The sequence below is a fragment of the Camelus ferus genome, chromosome 35 (genome assembly GCF_009834535.1).
Source record: "Camelus ferus isolate YT-003-E chromosome 35, BCGSAC_Cfer_1.0, whole genome shotgun sequence".
Taxonomy (NCBI): Eukaryota; Metazoa; Chordata; class Mammalia; order Artiodactyla; family Camelidae; genus Camelus; species Camelus ferus.
The window spans coordinates 3,266,440-3,288,961 of NC_045730.1; the positions used below are offsets into that span (position 1 = coordinate 3,266,440).

At 48.4% G+C, this 22,522-nt stretch overlaps 2 protein-coding genes across 8 annotated transcripts in view; one reads left to right on the forward strand and one right to left on the reverse strand.

Annotated features, from left to right (window-relative positions):
- FBH1 (F-box DNA helicase 1) overlaps positions 1-15,772 on the forward strand; it is a 62,657-nt gene extending 46,885 nt beyond the window's left edge. The window contains exons 24-25 of the transcript XR_004317509.1: positions 9,542-9,610; positions 12,921-15,772. The gene's annotated coding sequence lies outside the window, so the exon portion shown is untranslated. The remainder of the gene's footprint in view (positions 1-9,541; positions 9,611-12,920) is intronic.
- The window catches only part of IL15RA (interleukin 15 receptor subunit alpha), a 36,736-nt gene that overhangs the window by 3,626 nt on the left and 10,588 nt on the right, over positions 1-22,522 (reverse strand). For 2 of the 7 annotated variants that reach the window (XM_014565186.2, XM_032473964.1), the window contains exons 2-5: positions 10,394-10,588; positions 8,563-8,655; positions 6,227-6,421; positions 5,597-5,629 (exon numbers count right to left, since the gene is read on the reverse strand). In XM_014565186.2, the coding sequence (XP_014420672.1) occupies positions 5,597-5,629; positions 6,227-6,421; positions 8,563-8,655; positions 10,394-10,588 (516 nt within the window). Of the gene's footprint in view, positions 1-24; positions 228-998; positions 1,322-4,123; positions 4,792-5,596; positions 5,630-6,226; positions 6,422-8,562; positions 8,656-10,393; positions 10,589-22,522 lie in introns of those variants that run through there. The other 5 variants (XR_004317514.1, XR_004317513.1, XM_032473967.1 and 2 more) reach the window with 5 other exon arrangements.

The following is a 22,522-nucleotide window of genomic DNA, read 5'->3' on the forward strand; positions in this document are numbered from 1 at the left end:
AATCCCCCTGCAAAAATCACCTACACGCTCCACGTGCCAGGTGACAGCCCTGAACATCCGGGGACCCAGGAGTCTCACTGTGGACCAGGAGGTGCATTCGTCTCCCGGACCCGTACAGCCAGCACATCACCCTGTGCACAAGGATGCATCTTCCACGACTTGGCCTTCAAACACAACTCCACTGCAGAACAGCTAAATGTAAGGATGAGGGGAAACCCCTGGGTTCTCTGCAGGGGAAGAGGGGAAATGGGTATAGTTTTTCTCAAGCGCAATTGGCGGCGTGTTACAAAAGCATCAGGGAAGACCACTGCCTCTGAGTCTAGTTCCACCTTAGGAATTCGTCCTAAGGAAATGGGAAAACATACACACCAGAGTATTCACTGAAGTATTACTTAAAATAATTTTTAAAATGTTAATCTAAGTCTCTTATCCATAGAAACTTAGTTAAATAAAGTGTGGCACGCCCATACAGTGGCATATTCAGCTTTTAAAACTATGAAGTGAATCTATGTTTGTTAACATGCAAAGATGTTTACAGTAGCTTAAGTGAAAAAGCTGGCTGAGAAACACGAATCAAAAATAATTTCCAGTGAGCCGTGTGTGTGTCCCTAGGCACAGAAAAGTGGTGACAAATATGCACCAAAGTATTAAGGAATCATTTGGTACTGGAGATAAACTCATTTTCTTTTTTAAAAAGTTTGGTCCACCCCCACCCCCCCAGCCGCCTGGTATTTTTGCAATGACCTTGTAATCGGAAGAGACACTAAAGTTACAAAAACAAAACCACCTGCACCTAAGTAAATAAAAATGAGCATAGAAAAGTCATTCCGAAATAAGTAATGGGGGGCGGGGGAGGGTGTAGCTCAGTGGTGAAGCACGTGCTCAGCACGCATGAGGTCCTGGGTTCAATCCCCTGTACCTCCATTAAGAACAAACAAACCTAAGTACCACCTCCCCCCCAAAAAGTAACAGAAAACATGAGAAATCAGGGAAAGAGGTTTTGAGTTTTAAGACTTAACATTAATCATTATTATAAAAGCTGCATTTTAAGGCAGAGATGTTGCACCCCGTGGTAACCTGTCTCTTCACAGTGACTAGGCGGCGTGGCGTGCATTTACCGTCCACGCGGGGATTTACTGGAAGAGGCAAGCTGATGTAGTTCCACTTTCACAAGGCTGCTTCCTGTTTCTCCTTAGTGAGAATAAACTCAAGCAGGAGGGCTCCTGAGCCCGTGGTTCCGCAAAGCGATTTGAATTCAGCCACTTGAGCTCAGACCGCTGGCCTCTTCCTCAGTCATGTCCAGGCTAATTCAGTAAAGAACCTGAAACCAGAATCACCAAAACAATGGATTCATATATCAACTGCCGAGTTCTCCACCCTTTTGTGCTTTCCAGGGGGTGCATGGATTGAAGAAAAAGGAAGAGAGAGGATATGGTGAGACAGGAGGAAGGAGGGAGGAGAATCAGCCTCTGGAAGAGGGAGGAGAAGAGGTGGGTTATTGAACACAAAGCCAGAAAGGTCAGGAGCTCCCTCCTGCCTTGACTTCCACCTACAGTGATGCAGGGTCTACGATGGAGAAGGTGGCAGAGACAGCCAGTGGCCACTGTTCAACGTGGGCGATGCGAGGGCCCTCTGTAACAGTGAAGTATCACCTCACACCGGTCAGAATGGCCATCATCAAAAAGTGTACAAATAACAAAAGCTGGAAAGCGTGGGGAGAAAAGGGAACCTTCCTACGCTGTTGGTGGGAATGTAGATTGGTGTGGCTACCATGGAAAACAGCATGGCAGTTCCTCAAAACACAAAAAATGGAACTACCATGGGATCCAGCAATTCCATTCCTGGGCATATATCCAGAAAAGATGAAAATACTAATTTGAAAAGATACATGCACCCCAATGTTCATAGCAGCATTATTTACAACAGCCAAGACATGGAAGCAACCTAAGTGTCCACGGACAGATGACTAGATAAAGAAGATGTGGTATATGTATCTGTATACACACAATGGAATATTACTCAGCCATTAAAAAGAATAAATAACCACTTGTAGCAACATGGATGGACCTAGAGAATATTACATTTAGCAAAACAAATCAGACAGAAAAAGACACTGTATGATATTACTTATATGAGGAATCTAAAAAATAATGCAAGTGAATGTACATGAAAAACAGATACAGAAAAGAAATTTGTGGTTACCAAAGGAGAGAGGGAGGACAAATTAAGAGTAGGGATTGACAGATAGAAACGACTATACATAAAATAGAGAAGCCTCAGGGATATCCTGTATAGCCCAGGGAATTATAACCGCTATTTTGTAATAGTGTGTAATGGAGTGAAATCTGCAAGAGTACTGAATCACTGTGCTGTGCACCTGAAGCTAACACCATACTGTAAATCAGCTGTACTTGGTGACGTTACAGGGGACCGTCTCTCCTCAGCGGTACCTGCCAGCTGGGTCAGTCAGGGAGCCGTGGCTGTGACGTGCCTGTGCCGGCATCCGCTGAAGACAGCTGAAGTCAGGGCGTCAGCTTCTTATTCCGGAGCAGTGGTTTCTTTTCTGTTGCTCTACTGAGCACACAGTAAGTGCTGGGTTCAGAGCAGGCACTCAATAGACACTTAATTGGTGGAATTAAACCATTAACATTCCATAAGCTGAAACACATGTACAGTGTTGTTTGCTTTTTGATGAGAAATCTGCATGGGTTGCAGGGTGGGGCCGTGTGTGGCGCAGGGCAGGAGCTCTGTTTATACTGCCTGACCGGGTGAGCGAGCCAGCAGAGAGCCGGCTCCTGGGAGAGGCTGAGCAGGTGGACTGCAGCCAGGGCATCTCAGATGTGAGAAAACAAGAGAGATGATACGGTCTGAAAGGCAGACTCTGCACTCCTGGTGCCCCGAATGAACGTGGCAGCGTAAACACCGTCGTGGGTGACATTCTGACCTTTTATTTCACAACCAGGAGTCTTCTAGAATAGCCTCGGCGAGGATCAGAGACAGGAACGGGAATAACTGAGTGTAGTGGGTGATGGAAAGGACTGCCGAGTGAGCCCACCTGCAGCTAAGACAGTGGAACGTGGACGTCTCCCCACACGTGTACCGAAGTGTTAAAGCCCTCACACTGAGATGAGTACCTGCTCGCTCATTTAATAATTATGGGAGCATCTCCTGTTTACCATCTTGTACTAAAAAAGCCGCTTAAGGGCATGATAATCCTTCACACAGCTTTTTTTTAAAATCATATCAGTAATATCAACGGGCTGATAAAAACATCAAGTTAATATCTGCTGAGTGACTGCTTAAGGTAAGGCATTTTATGTATCTTCTCACGAACACGGTCCGCTGATGGCTTATTCACGCAGGTACAGCAACCCCCCGCCCCCGACGCCCCAGGAACCACTTGTACCCGACACTCTGGGGGTTCATGGCTGGGGTTGTGTATGACATGCTCTGAAGAAACTACCCATCGTTAAGTGTTTCTGGAAGACGGGCACGATTTTAATTTTAGCTTCCATCCTCTCAGCCGATGAAACGTAATACCTACTGAGAGAGCTTTCATTTTCATGTCTCCTGGCAGTGACTTGGCCTGTCTTAGAGTCAGTCGTTAACATGTTGGTATTAAACAGTCTGAAAGAAGGAAATCTTACTCATACAACATAAAAGATTTAAAGGTTTTTTTTTTTTTAATCTCTATTTTCACAGTTCCTTGCACAGAGCTGTTTGTCTGTTGGAGGTGTTCAGTTAATGTTATGTGACATTTCAGAATTGGGGAGAGAGTTTCTGATGTTTGAATCTAGTGAAAGTCATGAACTGGAAAAAAATACAGGTTAGAGCCTTTAATAAAATGGTTATTTGAAAATCCATGAAGGGGTGGGAAGGGACAGACTGGGAGTTTCGAGATTTGTAGATACTGACAGGTATATATAGAATAGATAAACAAGTTTATACTGTAGAGCACAGGGAAATATATACAAGATCTTGTAGTAGCTCATGGTGAAAAAGAGTATGAGAATGAATGTGTGTGTGTTCATGTATGACCGAAGGGTTGTGCTGCACACCAGAAATTGACACAACATTGTACACTGACCGTAACTCAAATTAAAAAAAAGATCCACAAAGGAAAAAAAAGGCCCTCACATTTTGTGTGTAGGATTTTTTTCCTACAGATATCCTTGCACATATGCAAAATGTTACATGGTTTTCCCAATTAATCATTGTAAAATAGCTCAAGAATGTAAGCCATCAGGGGGAGGGTATAGCTTAAGTGGTAGAGCACATGCTTAGCATGCTTGAGGTCCTGGGTTCAATCCCCAGTACCTCCTCTAAAATAAATAAATAGACCTAATTACTTCCTCTCCTCCACCCAAAATAAAGTAAAAAATAAATAAATAAATAAAAAGAATGTAAGCCATCACATGTCCCAGTAGGGGGTTGGCTAAATAAATTATGGCAAATCCAAACAATAGAATATTTTGTACCTGTTAAGATTAATTGGTATGTGACACAAGAAGAAAACTTAGGTTGGCTGCTTTATTTACTGGCCATCTCTTAAATGATAAACATTTTTTTGTTTCAGTGTCCTTGGCATTAAGTGCCAGCTTTTCCATGAAAATACTCTCCAGAGAGCCTTTTAAAGATATCTTGGTGTTGCAAGTACGTTTTGATCATTTTTCAAAACCACTCCCATCAACTGACTGCAGAAATAACCAGAGCCACTTGGTTCTTTCCCAGATGACACTTGGTGCAGACAGAATAGAACACAAAAGCTTGAATCATTCTCTCGCAGGAAAGCTTGTGAACAGAAAATAGAAATCATTTTCCCCATGTGAAATAATAGTGTTTTTCGGGCTTATGGAAAACATGTCAGACAAAAAGCTTTAGATTCTTTCTTCCTACATGCATCTCTCCCTGCTTTCCCGTCTTTCTTTTCGCTCTCCTTTTCCCTCCCCTCTCGTCCCCTCCCCTTTTTCTTTAATTCTTGCAAACACTTTTCCATCTTCCTCCTTACATTTACTTGCTTGCTCTCCTGGCCGTGATGCTGGGTGCATCTTCTGTAAAAAGCAGCCCCTAACGCTGAGGAGTGAGCACGTTGCTGTTGAGGGCATGGTGCTAACTCCCTGTGAAGGGTGCACGCAGCTCGTGGAAGAACTGCATCATTTAGTGAGAGCAGCAGTCCCTTGGGGTTTTCTTTTGGGGGTGGGGGTTGGAAATTAGGTTTATTTGTTTTGATTTTATTTGATTTTTAATGGAGGGACTGGGGATGGAACCCAGGACCTCGGGCGTGCCGAGCACGTGCTCTACCACTGAGCTACTCCCTCCCCCCACCTTGTGGTCTTCTGACGGCAGGGTAGCCCTGCTTAGCAGAACTGAATAGCTGGACGTGAGAATCGACCGACGTTAATAGAACTAGGCATGCTGGGATTGCAGAATCAGGGGGCTTGTGTAATGTACCATCTAAGCATAGACACTTTTGAGAGTGAACAGGGAAGCTGCTGGTGACCATGTTGGGACAGCAGGCGTAAACCAGGACTGTCCAGCACCCTGGCACGAGGTCCCCTGACCATAAGCACCACCAGGACAAAGGCAGATCACTTACCAGTCACAGCTCTGGCCCTGTATTGAACTGCACCTGCGGAGAGGAGATTGCAGCTTAGTTACTGCCGCGATCCTAAAGGTACTAGTTTCTCACTAAGCAGGAGAAATCCCGTGCAGCGTGGCTCTCATCTTAAAAGACTCGAGAGATTCACGGCTGGCGAAACCAAACTCGCTTTGGCACAGAACAGGGTGATTCGCTTAGATGCTGGGCCATGCTTAAGAATCAGATACGCTCTTACAGAAGACGTGATTACCGAGTGCTCCCCCGCCTCCACGCATCGTGACCCCAGATCATGGAAAGCTTCCTCTGTCCTCCCATATCAAGAGGAGGCAGCTGTTACTCAGGTTTTAGGCAAAGGTTCTGCCGTGCAGGCGGGTTAAGACGCTGAGCCTTGTCCCGTCTCCGAGACAGGCTTTTTCTTCCAGCAGAGCGGAGCCGGGGCGGAGCACAGAGAGCAGAGGCCAGAGCAAGGAGGCTGTGGCAGAGAGCAGGGGGCAGAGGGCTGCTCGCTCCGTCGACCTGACTCTGGGTTGGAGGGTGCGACGCTCTGCTCGCCCCAGACCTGCATCCGCGTCTCGGAAGCGGCACGGGAGGCTGACCGCTCCTCAAGCGGGCAAAGCCAGCACTAACCGGGCGGGTCCTGCGAGACGGAGGGGGTGTGTTCCAGGGCCTTGGCTGTTGTCTGAGGTGGGACTTGGGAGGGCTCAGGTCTGACTACCCCTGTGGTTCCTGCAGTAGGACGTTTGGGTGGCGTCAGCCTGGAGCCTGGTTCAGTAGCAGGCCCGCTGGCCCCTGGGGCATCTGACTTGGAAGGAAAAGTTGGCTCTGCAGGGAAGTGCAAGACATGGACAAGGAGAATGTTTAGGACAGTGTCTTTTTCTCGGCTCTGGGACAGAGTGGCCTTCATGCTTGCTCTAGTGGGCCCGCCCTGGCCAGCCCGCCCCGGCCAGCCCTCCCCTGGGGGGGAGCTGCTTCGCGGATCTCCGGGAAAATCCCGTAAGTGGGTAACATCTTCATCCACCTGGAACGGCCGCGGGGCTTGGGGGAACGCTGGGGGGTTTAGTTAGTTATCATGGGCCCATAAGCTAACGATCCCAAAGGTCTGAGTAGAAGCAGGCCCTAGAGAAGTGCTTACCAGTGAGGCTCGTAGGAGACCAAGAGACCCATCTCAAACAGACGAGTGGAACTGTGCTTGCAGACTCTACGCCATGGGACGCCAACTTTAGTTTGCTTTCTATGTGTTTGCACAAAACTTTTGAAATGAGGGGATCCTGAGATTCGGCCAGTCTGACCTCTGGAGAGCGGATCTGGGTGACCAGCTCATCTCGGGAGGGTGGTCTGCGTGCCTTGTGTTCAGGTCCTTTTCTTCCCTGACCCCAGCTGGCCAGCGGCTGCCCCAAACCGTCAGTTATGGCGGCACAGCTGTGCTGCTCTCCTTCCATGGAAACGGGGTCTTCCCCTATGACCACACGGCTCTTGGGAGCCCAGCCGTGCAGCCAAGGGTGAGCTCGCGTGGCCGTGATCCCCGCGTCCTGGGCTGTCCCACCACGTGTTTGGGGCCGCTTTCCCACGCTCTCCCAGCCACTGTGCTGGAGGGGCCCTCATGCCCTTTGACCCTTGGTCAGCACCTCGTGTGCCCCCCGCAGCGTGTGTCCATCCAGTGCCCATGGCCGCGGCACCTGCCTCAGAGGTCATGCACCTCTGAGATTTCCCCGGGCATCTTTGTTGGACCAAGTGTTTGGGGCATGAAGCCAAGGCTGGGGAAGGCCTCCTGAACTGGGCGTGACTCGTATCAAAGGGTTCTGGAATCACCCCGATCTTACACTTGGCCGGTACCCCAACCCCTTCCTCCTGTCTGTCATCAGCTAAGTGGGAGGAAAGCTTTCTCTGGCCTCTCCATCCATCTTCCAGCCGTGCTCCTCACCTCGGCTGTGCACCAGTCCCTGGGGGCACTTCTAGGCCCCTACTTCCCAGATACTCCCCAGACCACCCAGAGCTCCATGGAGGCCTCAGCGTGTGTCCATGGTTAAGGACCCGCGCGCTAGCCGTTCTGTCAACCAGAGCAAGATGCCTGTGCCCAGAAGGGAGGGAGACGGGGGCCAGGGAGAGCCTCACACTGCGCAGTGGGCCACAGGGTCCAGTCGGGGTATCGGAGGATACAGGACACGTTGTCCCAGGATATTTAGCATCCAAGATCTCGGGTTTTCTTAACATGGGGACAGTGCTGAGGAAATTGGGGTAGAGTTTACCTAAGACTTGGTGGGGATGCAAGAATGTGGCAGCTCCATGCCAGCGCCTCCTAAAGCATCCAGGGTGGGGGTTCTTGGGAGACGGCTCCGCACCAGTCCCTCCCGTTTCTGTGCATCGCGCCAGCAGAGGCGCTGATGGCCCTTTCCCGGCACTGTCTTTCCAAGGATGCTTAGGTGGCCTTGGAAGGTGGAGACAGCCCCTCCCTCTGGAACACAGAGCCACATGTTCCGTCCTCCTCTCCAGCGACCTATGTCCGGGCGTCTGTTTAGGCCTGTTTAAGGGACGTGGGGGCGAGGGAATTGATGACGTGTGTCGGTGGCCCTGCTGTGCTGGGTGAGAGAGTATCTGACCCAGGACGGTCACAATTCCTGCCAGCGCCCATGGGACCCGGGAAGGCTGATGTGCAAGGCTGGCAGAACCCCAGACCCCCTCCGGTCCCAGGGCCGTGTGTCTACGACAGTGTGATCTGACCTACCAGGAGTGGATTTTAGGCCATCATCAATTATGCACACGTGGAACCTGGCAATCAAGCAACTTTGGTTTAAAAGGGAAAGTGAAGACGAGTATCAATTCTTAGGCTTGACGTGAACCCAAGGTGTGTGCTGTTCTATAAGTCTGCAGTGGGACTCCGGCAGTGGTCCACGAATCTGAGGGCTCTGTGGGGTCCTGATGGTAGCAGGGAACTGGAGTCCGGAAGAAGTTTCCGACATTCCTACCTTTTCCAGAAGAGATGTGGCTCTCTGGCCCTGGGGTCACCCCTGCCGGCGTTGTCATGGGGGGTGGCCTTTGGTGAGTCAGGGAGGGGTCTCCTAGAGAGAGGATAAGGACATGGCATTTACCATCCTGAGGGTGGAACCCAGGGTGGCTCAGAACTGGATATAAATTAAAAAGTAAATACATAAATTTAAAACGGACACATCTGGCTAGGTCAGAAGCATAAGAAATAGGTAACGATCTGGGTCTGCAGCTCCCATGCAAATGCAAACCGACTGCAATCTATTTTTTCCCCTAGCCTTTCAAAAAGATTGCACAAGTTAAGTGTCTGATGCCTTTTTATTTTTGGCTGGAATGATAACAGTGATAAAAATAAATGATCACTCAACAGATTTTTTTTGTCACAAGAGTTTGGGAAAAATAACAGAGAATTGTTAGTGGTGAAAGGTGGGGGCTCTTGGGGATGAAACCGGAAGGTTCCTCCAGCCTCCGGGTTCTAAAAGTCTCTGATTCCAGGCCCCGCCCACTTCTCTCCTCTCCCCTCCCCCAGCCCGCCCAGTTCTGTTCGGAGCCTGCAACTCTTCTCCGTCTCAATTCATTTACTCAAGGGAATTGGAACTGTGAATACTCCGTCACTCTCCCTATGGCAGAAAGCCCTTCTTTTTGCTCCTGGATTACAGATCCCAGTGGGTCCCCTGGCTGGAGAGTTAGACACCTGTGTTCTCACCGCAGGGTTACGGCTCTTCCCCGTCCTCACCCAGCTCATCCCCTTAGTGCAGGAGATGCCCTGGGGTGGGGAGCAGGCACCTCGGCTGCCAGCAGGAGGCTTCCTTCTTGCCTGGCTGCAGGCTGGTCGTGCAGGGGAAGGGGAGGGGCCCAGGGTGATCTAAACGCTAAAGATTCAATGAGAGTCTGGCTTTTCACGGAGCTCCACGGCGGTGAGTTTGCTGTTGAATAACCCCTTCTGTCTGCTTCCCCCAGAGAGGAGTTGAGAATTTTCCCAAATGTTACTTGAGAAAACATCGCGGCTGGACATGCACCACGTATACAGTAAGTGTTTGTTAAATCATAATTCTCTTGTTAGACCCTGGGCTAACCTTTTCTTTTCTAGAATAAGGGGCTTCGTATTCCTGAAAATAGCTCTCTCAGCTCCCACTCCAACATTGCTCCCCTTCTCGCGTGGTTATCCGGTTGCGGATGGTTAAGAACCAAAACTGGGGACCTTCCCTCACCCTTGGTCTAGAGCACTGGCTGGGCCCCAGACGTGGTGACTGGGCTAAGTGATTCTGTGCTCCGTGTGTCTCCTCCATTGCCTGGGTGGGTACCCACAAGGAGGGGTGGCAGGCTGCCTCCCAGGGAGGAATTGGGAAAGCTCTCTGGGAAGCACGCAGACCATGAGCACACGCCTTTGTCTGTAGCTGAATTCTTGCTGCCATGATCTTAAAGCATGGATGGTAGTAACAGTTAATATTTACCAGATTTCGCTAAATCCTCCTACAACCCAGAATGTTGACATCGGTCCATTTTCTAGATCGGGAACCAAGAGTTCCAAGACATTAAAGCCCTCGCCCTCGGTCTCACTGACGGTTAAGTGGCAGAGCCAGGATCTGAACTCAGAATTGTGACCCCCCCCCCCCACCTCCCCGCCAGCTGCCCACCACCCAGGCCCAGGTATTATCGCCTCCTGGAGGTGTGTTTTGGAGGCCCATTGGTTTATTTGGCCTCAGACCTCAACCCAGACCTCTAGCTCACTCAGCTGCCCACACTGCAGGGCTGCTCTCTGCGAGGCCTTGGCAAAGGGGGTGGAGGAACAGGGTAGGGACGGCTACTTACTGATGCACTTGAGATTGGGAGTGGTCCAGTGGGTGATGTTCATGGTCTTGTTAAACACGCACTCAGTCAGGCTGGACGTCCCGGCTTTGCGCTTGAAGCCCGAGTTACAAACATACCGCTCCCTGGAGTTCAGGTTGTAACTCTTGACCCGGATGTTGGCGTGTTCAACAGATGTGGGAGTAGGGCACGTGATTCCTGCGAGTTAGCGGGGAGAGGCAAGCAGGTCTTAGCTCGCTCTGAGGGGATACTTCGGTGGTAGTCAGTGAGTGGGTAGCCAGAGTCTGGCTTATCCTAGGGAGGGCCTGGGGATCGCCCCAGACTCCAAGCGTGTGGACGATGTTGAGTAAGGGTGCCCATCGTCTAGAAGCTGTCCAGGACCTTGCCTTAAGTGCCAGCCATTCGGCGTAGCTGGAGACCAGACCCCCTCTCCCTCACCACCACTCCCATCAGTCTCCAACCTCAGTATCTTTCAAAGATCTCTCTCTGTCTCTCTCTCTCTCTCCTCCCCACCTCTCTTCCCTGAACAGCAGCAATAACCTTCAGATTGCTACCCCTGCAAGTCTTTGCTCCATGTGCATGAGGCAGCCCGCATCATCTTTAGAAATGCGTATTTGATGACCTCACTTTTTCCTAAGCTGCTGGCTGCTCTTAGAATAACAACTGAAATCCTTAAGAAGCCTTCGAGGCTCTGCTGCCTCTCTTCCCCTCCGGCCACACGGCCTTTGGTCCCCTCCATGCCTCTCACCAAGCCGCCCTGCCCTCCCCCCACCCCACTCTTGGCTGGCCATCTCCTGCCCTCCTTCCCAGCTTAGTTCTATGTCACTTCCTCAGGAAAGCCTTCCCTCACCCCCACCGTCAGCCAGGTCCCATAGTTCTGTCTTTCCCTCTACTGTTGCTTTCACGATTGCATTTAAGACGCCGAGGTGAGGTACTGAATGTGTGTCTCACCCCCTGCACTGAGCTATAGTGGGTACCTGGCAGGTGCTCAAGAAATACTTGTTCAAGGAATGAACAGATGAACGGTCTTCCTAGGCTTAAGTCTGACCTCTCATGTAAGCGAGTTCATGTCTCCTTGTGTAACCGGCTCATCTGATGATCCTCACTTATTGGCTCTATTTTTGTGACAGCCGGAACTGGACTCAGCCTCCAACAAACACTTCAGCTAAAATCCTGGCAGGGGGCGCTCTAGCTCAGTTCTGTGTGAACGGCGAATTTCACAAATTAGTATCTGAGGAGTTTGGGCCTGAGAAGAAAAGGAGGGCCTGAGATGCTGGGCATTTCCGTTTGGAGGATGCCACGTTTGTTACTGGCTGTTTGTTGCTGTTAATTATTGCTGCCATTTCTGCACCCCTGGGGAAATTCCTTTCCCGTGTAAAAGCATGTAACATAAATGTTAAAGACAACTTGAATTTGGTGAGTTGAGGAGTACCATCCCCCTACGTGTTGTAACAACAACAAAATTTGCAAAAAAGAAAAATTAGCTTTTTTTCTTCCACTGAGCAAAAATTAAATTACTATTAGTTACTCTGTACCTAATGTAAAATGTCATGGATCCTAGGAAAAAATCTATTCATAAAGCCTTGATAATATTAAAATAATATCATCTTTGGCACCAATTTTGTAGATCGGGGTTCTATAAAGAACCCCCAAGGGGTCCTTAGTTCTTAAGAGGTGAGGACCCAGCCACAGCTCCTAAGACGGGGTCCTGTCCAAGGCCAGAAAGAATCTACTGTAGTTTAAATTAAAGAGCTAGATTTTTCTTTTTCACTTGAAACAGTTCTGTGATTTTTACACCTGTTTCCTCATCAATTCAGTACATTCTTAGGTTGTCTGGTGTGCGGAGGAAATGGGCAAGAGCAGGTTTCCGAGGCCAAGCCTGGCGTGGGGCAGCGGAACCGGCCGAGAGCGGGCCGGGCCGGAGGGAAGGTCCCGCGGAGGGAGATGCCTCAGCAGTGCTTCCCCTCGTCCTGGCGGGGAGGGACGCGCTGAGAGGGTGCTGCCCCCGCCTCACGGTTACTGAGTCTGTGTCTGTGCCCAGTGTCTCACCGGCCAAGTGCTTGGTTTCCAAGTCAGATGTAAAGCAGGGAACTCTGTGGACTGCCCACAGCCGCCTGGGGAGCTGGCTTTGGGGCTCCAGGTGGGGAAGCGTGAAGGAGTCTCCGCTGAGCTGCGGGGACAGCAAGAAAGCTGGGACTCGGGCAAGCGAAGTGAGGGAAGTAATCTTTCTGCCAAGGAGGGCAGTCTGAGGAGGGGCCCAACACAGGGGCCGTCGGCGTCACACCCTGGAGGAGGAAGGGCCCCTGATGGCCTCTGTGCCAGAGGGTGAGCCAACGAGGGCCCAGGGGCCAAATCCAGCCCGCCATCCACTTTAGTCACAAGTTCTGTTGGCAAACGGCCTTATGCACTCACATATGCGTTGCCGGCAGCTGTTTTCACACTGCAACGGTGGGGCTGTTTTCACACTGCAACGGTGGGGCTGCGTTACTGCAGCAGGCACCCAGATTATTTACTCTCTGGCCCGTAACAGGAACAGCTTGCCCTGCGCTACGGAGCCTTCAAACAAACCATTGCCCGGTTGCTAAGACCAGTTGCCCAGTGAGTCAGCACAGAACTGGTGCCGCCCTCGAGGCAACTGATGTTGACAAAAGTAACACGGCCAGCGTGAAAAAGCAAGCACCTTTCCATGGGCGAAACTCAACGAAAGTCAGAAGACAAATGACAAAAAGGGGGGGGAAATGCATCTCCTATCCTGTAGGGCTAGCTTCTCTCGCAGTAGGAGCTCCTGAAAATCCATTCAGAGACTGCCAGTCCTATGGAGAAACAGGAAGAAGACATAAACAGGCAGTTCACAGAAAAGGAAGCGGCAAGCGGCTCCTACATATATAGAAAGATTCTCAGCCTCACTCACAGCGAAGGCAATGTAAAGTCGAAATGCACAGCCGCACTTTCGGCCCCCCAGTTGGAAGGGGGCCCGAAGTTGGTTCGTACACTGTTACTTCCACGTTGCTCGGGCAGCCCGTGGTGAGAGCACATGTGCAGTTAAGTACCGTGCTTTTTGGCCCTGCAGTTCTGCTCCTGGGGGTCCGTCCCAGGGCTGTGTGCGTGCTCCCGTGGGATGCGGTCACAACACTTACTTGCACACCTTTGAGCCCAGCAATCCCAGTTCTAAGGCCTTGCCTTACAGGACGCACTGGCGTCTTTACAAAGCGAGTGTGTACAAAGTCCCCTGTTACAGCAGCCAGCATCTGGAAGTCACCTCGTGGGGCCCCAGTGGAGACTGAGTGAATCACAGTGTGCGCCACAGCACCACCGCACCACGGTGTGCCGCCCAGCTCTTCGCAGGCGGAGGACGACTTTGCTGCCCTGACGTGGAGAGATCTCCCAGAGAGCACCGTCAGGCTCCGAAGAACAGGAACAGAACCCTCTGAGTTACATGCTGCCCTCAGTGAAAGGAGCAGCCATACCTGTATCCAATTTTTTTTTGGTCTGTACGTAAAAATCTCTGAAAGGATACACGAGAAACTGTTAGAATATGCTGGAGGCGAGGCAGCTGAGAGATAAGATTGATGTCGTTTCACCTTTTTGAACTTTTCATGGTGCAAATGTTTTTACTTGTTAAAAATGCTTTTGAAGTTTTTTATAATGCTCTGTTCTTCAGCTGGTGTGTACACTGGTGTTTATTATTACATATATAAAATCAAAATACCTAATAACCAGTGCCCCTCAGACACTGACAGATCAGGATACCTGCTGGTATTAATCAGGACCCGACGGGGTGACCACTGGCCACCAGTAAGGACTGGCAGACACCAGCCATGTGTATATGTTATATACTGTTTTAAATATGCAAAATGCTTCATAATTTAAAAATGGAGGAGGGGACTTTAAAGTACCCCACCACGGGCAGTCAGGAACCTTGGCTGACCACGGGGCAAGAGAGGGCTACACCACACCCAGGGTGGGTGTTTACTGCTTTTATTGTAATACGTAACGTTTCCTGCAAAATGAATGTGAGAAATGTTGGAGATCCTAGAATTAGGAGTTTTTTTCCTTTCTCTGGGCAACTGAGGGCAGCTTAGGGTCAAACTGAAGCTGAGAAGACTTGTTAAGGCCATGGGGGGAGGTTCTGGACATCCTTTGGGGACACAAGACACAAGTCACTCCCAGCAGACTGTGGATGTGACAAAATGCACATGGAGAGAAAAAGATACATTTTATCAGAAGAATGTTCCCAAAAGAAGGTAAGAGCCGGAGCTAGAACAATGAACGTTTTCTTACAAAAATCCCTCCCTCCTTCTCATTGGACGTTGAAGGATTTGAGCAAGACTCAGACCCTAAGAGTTTCTTTGGTGTGAAACTTGATGGCTAAAGCCCATGGCCTGGGGTTTGCCCGGCCCTCCACCTTCATTTCATTCCCGTGGCACCTCTCCATAGATAGATGCTCAGTGGATCTGCTGGTCAGCCCCCTGGCTGGTCCAGTGGCTGTTAGATGACACCTGATAGATTTTAAAAACTACAGCGTAGCACCGTGCTGTCCATTATCACTCCCCCCCGATGGTGACAATGTCCTCTTTTCACCTACGTGACTTCTGTGTGGATTCAAACACTGTCACTTCCCTTACAATGAGCTCATAAGTTAATCATTATTTTACCATACGCGTTTTCTATAAACTTGCTTTCCTGCTCATTTCTATGAACAAAGTTAACAGAAGAGAGAAAAAAATCTCGCTGTTTTAGACTGATTTCCTTGTATCTTCCTCTCTCGCTCCCACCTGGCCTTTGGGTTGTACCTCGTTCACCTGAATCCCTTCCCAATTTTATTCGCTGTGTAGTCCTCAAGTTCAGCTTTATCCACTGATTCGAATTTCAAATGATGTTCTGACTGTACAGACCTTTCCTTGGTCACCTTTTTTTTTTGCCCCCCAGTCTTCACTGTTTTTTTTTTCTCCCTCCCAGTCTTCACTGTTTTTTTTTTTTTTTCTGTGTTGTTCTTGGATTTGAGATTTTTGTTAGCAAATTGTTCTATATTTTCTAAGTCTGGAAAGACTCTCTTCTTTTTAAGGATAGTCGTTCTCAGCTTTGCATGTCGGTGGCACAGTCTGAAATAAGACATTTGCTCTCTGTCACTCGAGGGGATTTAAAAAGTTGAGGCAATGGCGGCCGTGTTCACAAGAGTTATAAAGAATCATTGCCACAGCGCCAGGGCATCCGTGCCTGGGTGCGACTCATCTGTTCATCCTTCAGGGCTGGCAGCTACGTGGGTGGGACAGCTTATTGTGTATATAAGTGCCTAAGTTTATTGCATGTGCAATATTTCAAAGTTCTCACGGCTTCAATAAACACGCAGTCGTCTTTGTGGTGGCTTGACTTAATTCGTCTTAACCTGACCTTCATAGCCGGTCGTACCCCTCCCAGAAATCCCTCTGCCCACAATGTTGTTGTCAATGTGAATTTTACACACTGATAAGGAGAGTGTTCTCGGGACATGGGCTGGGCACTCAGTTGAGAACCTGTGTTTTAAAGGGAAAAGCACCCTGGGCCAGATGCTGAGTGAGTGAGCAGTGACTGCTCAGAGTGTCGGTAGCTTTTCCTCCCAAGCCCACCTCTGCTGTGAACTCCTAGGGCAAAGGTCTGAAGTCACTGTCATCTCCCCTTTTCTTCTTAATACCTTCAGGGAACCAGTCGTCCTTGATGAGTAAAACTTAACCCAGGTTTCTTGCTGTTGGAGGAAGGAGTTGCAACTATGGAAAAGGGGAGAGGGAGGCTAGCCCCTGTGGTTTTGGAAGAGAAATGGGATTGGAGGTGTCAGTGTGTAATCACAGTGTGTGTGTGTGCGCACACATGCGTGTACATGTACGTGTGTACGTGGGTCTGTGTGTCTATGTGAGTGTGTCCCTGTGCATGTCTCTGTGTGTGTGTGTGTGTGTGTGTGCGCGCGCACTAGCTCTGTCCTCTGAAAGTGCCTGGAAGCAACAACATATTAGCAGTGAACACACTCAGCACCCAGACCTTGGTCTCCCCTAAAAGAAACTTCAGCTCCTCAGAGAAGGGGCTGATTCCAGGGCTCCGACAGGCAAAGCCCAAGACGCGCCTAGACTACCTGGCTGTACCAGGAAGGAGGGTCGTGCTTAAAGAATAAGGGTGACATGTCAAGGATGGGGCGGCCAGGTTGAACCGGCTCTCGCTGGCCGAATCTGGGACAAGTTGAGTGTCAAAACAAAGATAATAACAGATTGTGAAACAAAATAAAACAAAACTCCCTAAGTCTGTACTCATGCAAATAAATAAAGGACTAATAACTAAGTCGGGGAGAGGAAAAAGCCCTCCTTACAGTGTAACGCGCTAACTAACGGGTATACGAAGGATGATGGAGTAAGAAGTGAAACGATGGACGCGAAGCGAGTGGGTCCACGTTTGACGAGGAACAGGATATCGACACGGTGTGGTGGATCTGCCCCACGTCAGGGCAGCCAAGTTGGACGCACACGCCCTTGACTCCCTTCCCCGCACGGTGCCCAGTTAGGCCGCCACACGGGAAACGTTTTATGTGCCCCCTGGAGGGAAGGAAGGAGCGCCCCTGTTCCCATGCACTCGGGAGGCAGTGCTGTTGGAGCTGACGCGCGGTCACTTGTCTGCTGGCTCACTGGGGCGGCGAGCAGGTCCTCGGGCCCTGTGACCCTTTTCTGCAGCGTCTCCCACCTTTGGGCCAGGCGTGTATCTAGCTCCGTGAGGAGGAGTACCAGCTTCTCCTGCCGGACACACCCCTCATGGAAGCCAGAGTCTCGAAGGTGATGATGAAGGACCGACATGGGTTCCCACTCAGCCTCACAGCTTCCGGGGGTTCCCGCCACTTTATGTCCATCTTCTCATCTGGACTGTGGCCCCGGGGCTCCGGCACCAGACACGAAAAGAACACCTCACTTAGAGGGGAACCGACCCCCACAGCTGCATAAGCCAGTTCTGCTCCTCTGAGAGTCTTAGGACCTCCATCCTGACTGGTACACATGGTCTCAAAGCATCTCCCCACAATGAGTTACCACTTGCAGTCGGGGAAACGGTAACTTTGCATTGGAGAAAGCTGGCAAACGCTCCCCTCACCACGCGTTCGGAAGCAGCATCACCCACGCTGGGACAAACCGCTGTCCTGTGCCTCCTGATCCAGTTCACTGAGAGCACACGGGATCACATCTGGGGGCCCCGCCCCAAAGTCCATGCCTGGATCTAAGCACGAGGAAGCCCCAGGTGCACCTCACCTGAGGGGCAGTCTCAAAAACTGGTGGCCTGAATTCACAATCACGGAAGGTCAGGAAAGGCAGAGGGAATGAATGCTCCCGACTGTAGGCGGCTAAAGAGACGTGACAACTCAGCTTAGATCTGGAATGACGAAGAAAACAGCTAAAAAGGACATCAAGGGACAATGGAAAGAAATCTGAGTATAGACTGAGTATTAGAGAGTAACATTATGTCAAGGTTAAGTTTCCTGATTTTGACAACCATGCCATGGTTATGTGAGAGTGCTGTATTTTAGGGAGCTATGGAAGAGAAGGTGTTCTTAGGAAATACATACCGAAATATTTAGACATCGAAAAGCAGGATGACGGCAACTGAGTTTCAAATTTAGGAGAAAATGCATGTGTATAATCAATGTGTGTATATTTATTTATTCTTAAGTGGTAATTTTTTTCCTCTAAAATTGTTTTTCTTTCTTGAGGGGGAGGTTAGTAGGTTTATTTACTTACTTATTTATTGAAATGGGGGTACTGGGGATTGAACCCAGGACCTCATGCATGCTAAGCATGTGCTCTACCACTGAGCTGTACCCCCCTGCCCCAGATACTTAGATAGAGGAGGAAGCAGTAAAGCAAACTGAGCAAAATATAAACAGTTGGTGAATCTGGGCAAAGGCTATTCCAGAAGGTTTTGGTACCATCCTTGCAAATCCACGGTAAGTCCGAGGCTGTATCTGAAGAAGTAAGTTAAAACGTAAGGAAGTAACCAAAAAAAGGCACCTGATGCATGGCGCCTGGGGCCCTGTCTCTGAGGATTCTTTCTTCTTGAAGGAAACTCTGTGAGCCCTTGACAGCTCAGGCCACGATCACCTTTCGGTCAGGAAAAGGTTCTCCAATTATTTCCCAGATTGTGGTTTGAAGGTGACCTCTCCTCTTTTCCTGTCCTCTCTCTACACCTTTCAGAGCTCCTTCCTCGAGTCCCGGGTCCAGCAGTGGTGCTTCTGTCTTCCCTGCGTTTGGTCCTGCCCGCGCCTTTGGTGGGCTGCGCACGTCCATCGCGGCCACCCAGGGGCCCCTGCTCTGCCGCGTCAGCTCTGGAGCGCTGTCAGTGGTTCTCTGCCGTGAGCGCGCGTCAGAACCCCTGGCAGGGCCTGTTAAAACACACAGCGCTGCGCCCTCTTCCCAAAGTTCCCGAGGCAGTAGGTCCTGGGCGGACCTGAGCTTCCGCATCTCTGACAAGTTCCAGGTGACAGTGATGCTACTGGTCCAGAAACGGTGCTCCGTGGTGTGACAGGCGCACAGGAGTCTCTGGGCGTCACAGCAGGTTATGTTGTAAATTACTTTGTGGCACCTGTTCAAGGTTTCTCATGAAGTTGTAAGTAACAGCTTGTTCATACGTTTCTCAGGTCACGGCACTGACTGCATCAGCGAGGGCTTCTTTTACAGGTTCCTCCTCATGTGCTCTTCTGAATTTCTGTTCTAATACTTTTTAATTGGATCTGATTCCCCACCTCCATCTCAAAAATACTCCGTGTGTATAGGCACGCGCATGTGTGTGTGTTTACCTTGGCAGGACCACGCTACCATGTCTTGAGTTAAATCTTAAATTTTTGCTATCAGAGTCTTAAATCTGCATCTGTGGTGCTTTGCTGTCTGTTAACAGGGCTGGGAAAATACTTAGAGGTGGAGGGGTGGGGAGGAGGAGAGGAATGACCATAAAACTCAACTCTGGAAACATCTGACAGTGGACCAGAACGGACAGTCCCATAAAAGGCTAGACTCTGCTCTGTGATAAAATGTTCCTTCCTTCCGAGGGAGCCTGAATCGACCTTGGACCTTTGGACTCTTGGGTTACATTACATCACTGGTGACCAGTCTCCATCCAGCCACAGAACAATGACTCCAGGGAATATCAGAGGCTTGAGGTCCCCAAGGGGAGAAGGATAAACAAAGACTAGATTTAGTTGGTGGGAGTGCGTTTAACTGGGTTTTCCTCCCTAGCCCTTTCCTTCCATAAATTAAGCCGCGTCTGCTCTTTGGAGCTGACAGTGTTGTTGTCTTGGGCCTGGGGGAGCGTCCAGGATCACAGATTCAAGCAGCCAGCCTCTGGGGGCCTGAGGACCTCTGCCACGGGCTGTTCTGAAACCTCAGAAGGGAGAGGGAGCCTAACACCCCTAGCTCACCGCAAACCCCACACGGTGACTCACAAGACCGGCCATTTCCTTGGGACTGCAAAGACAGTCTGCTCAAAACTGTCTTTGTCTTTTGTGGCTGCCTTATTTCACTTGGCATAATGTTCCTGGCATAATCCATATTGTGGCATTTTGCCAAACCCCCTTCCTCTGTAAGCCTGAAGAATACGGCGTTGTGTGTTCACGCCACATTCTGACCATCCGTTCGTCTCCTGATGGATACCTGGGTAAAGTTTTAGTTACTGTGACTGGTATAATGTGGGTGTTCAGATACCTCTTTGAGACCCTACTTTCCCTTCTTTTGGGTGTCTGTGCAGACATGGAATTGCTGGATCGTGCACTACGTCTGTTGTTAACTTTTTGAGGAGCTGCCGTACTGTTTTCCACAGTGACTGTACTTATATTCCCATCAACAGTGGACGGTGGTGCCAGTTTTCTGCATCCTTGCCTATACTTACTTTTTTTGAAGCTGTTATCCTGATGGGTGTGAGGTATATCTCACCAAAGTTTCAATTTAATTTGCCTAGTGATGAGAGATTTTGAGAATCTTTTCATGTGCTCATTGGTCATTTTTATATTTTCTTTGGAGAAATGTATATTCAAGTCCTCTACCCATTTTTGAATCAGATTTTTTTTTTGGTTGTTGTTGAGTTTCAGGATTCTATAGATGGCTATTAATCTCATATCATATAAATCTCTTATATGATTTGTAAATATTTTCTTCCATTCTGTAGGTTGAGTTTTACTCTGTTGATGCACAAAATTTTGAAATTTTCATAAAGTCCAATTTGTCTGTTTTTTCGTTACCTGTGCTTCTGGTGTCACATCCAAGAAATCACTGCCAAATCCAATGTCGTGAATTTTTTGTCCTATTTTTTTTCTAAGCATTTCATTGTTTTAGGTCTTACTGAGTTAAGTTTTATGTATGTGTTGGGTAAGATTACAAGTTCATTCTTTAGCATATGAACATCCAGTTTTCCCAGCACCATTTGTTGAAAAGACTGGCCTTCCCCAACTGAATGGTCTTGGCACCCTTGTCAAAAATCACTTGTCCATATGTGCAATGGTTTATTTCGGGGCACCCTATTCTATTCCATTGGTTTACATGTCTGTCTTTATGCCAATGCCACACTGTTCTGATTACTGTAGTTTGGTAGTAAGTTTTGAAATCAGGAAGTGTGAGTGTTCCTGTTCTTTTCTTTTTCAAGATTGTTTCGGCTACTCAGGGTCCCTTGAGAGTCCGTGTGAATTTTAGGATTTTTTTTTTTCTATTTCTGCAAAAAATGTCATTAGGATTTTGACAGGAATTACACCAAATCTGTAGATCACTTTGGGTAGTACAGTTACTCATTATACTCTCATAATCCTCATTATTTTTGTAAAATTGGTGGTAATGTTCCCACTTTCATTTCTGATTTTAGAGTTTGAGTCTTGGCTGTTTCTTCTTAGTCCATCTAGCTAAAGGTTAGTCAACTTTGTTGATCTTTTCAAAGAACCAACTTTTGGTTTCATTGGTTTTCTGCTATTTTTCTATTTTGTTTGTCTCTTCTTTGACCTTTATTCTTTCTTTCCTTCTGCCAGCTTTGGCATTATTTTGTTCTTTTTCTAGTTCCTTGAGGTATAAAGTTAGGTTGTTGATCTGAGATCTTTCTTGTTTCTTAGTGTAAGTGTTTATAGCTGCAAATTTCCCCCATAGTACCACTTTCTCTGTGTCCCATAAGTTTTGATGTGTTTCTCTCTGCTTCTTTTTCTCTTGCTTCTCCTTCTGAGACTCCCACAATGCATATGTGGGTCCTCTTGATGGTTTCCATAGGTCCCTTCGGCTCTGATCAATTTTCTTCAATCTTTTTTCTTTCTATTTCTCCGACTTGATAATTTCTGTGGTCCTATCTTCAAGTTTGCTAATACTTTCTGCTACTTGTTCACATCTGCCTTTGAATTTCTCTAGTGAAATTTTCATTTGAGTTATTGTACTTTTCAGCTTCAGAATTTCTTTTTGGCTTCTTTTTTGGTTTTTCTGTTTGTTGGTATTTCCATTTTGTTCATACATCATTTTCCTTGACTTTCTTCACATCTTCCCTTAGTCCTTTGAGTATCTTTAAGATGGTTATGTAAAGGTCTTTGTCTAGTATATCTGCCATCATGTCTTTTTCAGGAACAATTTCTGATATTTATTTATTTATTTGTTTGTTTGTTTATTTATTTATATTTTGAATGGGTTATACTTTCCTCTTTCTTTCTATAACTTGTGACTTTTTGTTGAAGCTGGACTCTTGAATCTAATAATGTGGTGACCCTGGAAATCAGGTTTCCTCCCTACCTTAGGGTTTACTTCTTTTTTTTTTTTTGTAATTGAACAAAATTTTGTGGGCTGTCTGTGTGCCAAAGGTCAGACTGAGGTGTAAACTTAAGATCTTCTCAAGTGTTTCTGAACTTTTCCCTAGGCTTGCACAGTCACCTTCTAATTTTCCCTGTATGTTTTTGACTTCCAGAGGTGTTTTGTGGTTGTTGTTGTTCCCAGTTTACTTCCATTGTGGTTAAGGGCCATCCTTGGTGTAACTTCAAAGCTTTTTAAATTTGTTGCTTTATGGCCCAGACTGTGGTCTCTCTTGGTGAATGTCCCACATGAATTTGAAGAAAGTGTGTATTTTGTTGTCGCTGGAGGGGAGGGAGGGTCTTCTGTAAATGCCAATTGAAGTTCTAATCTT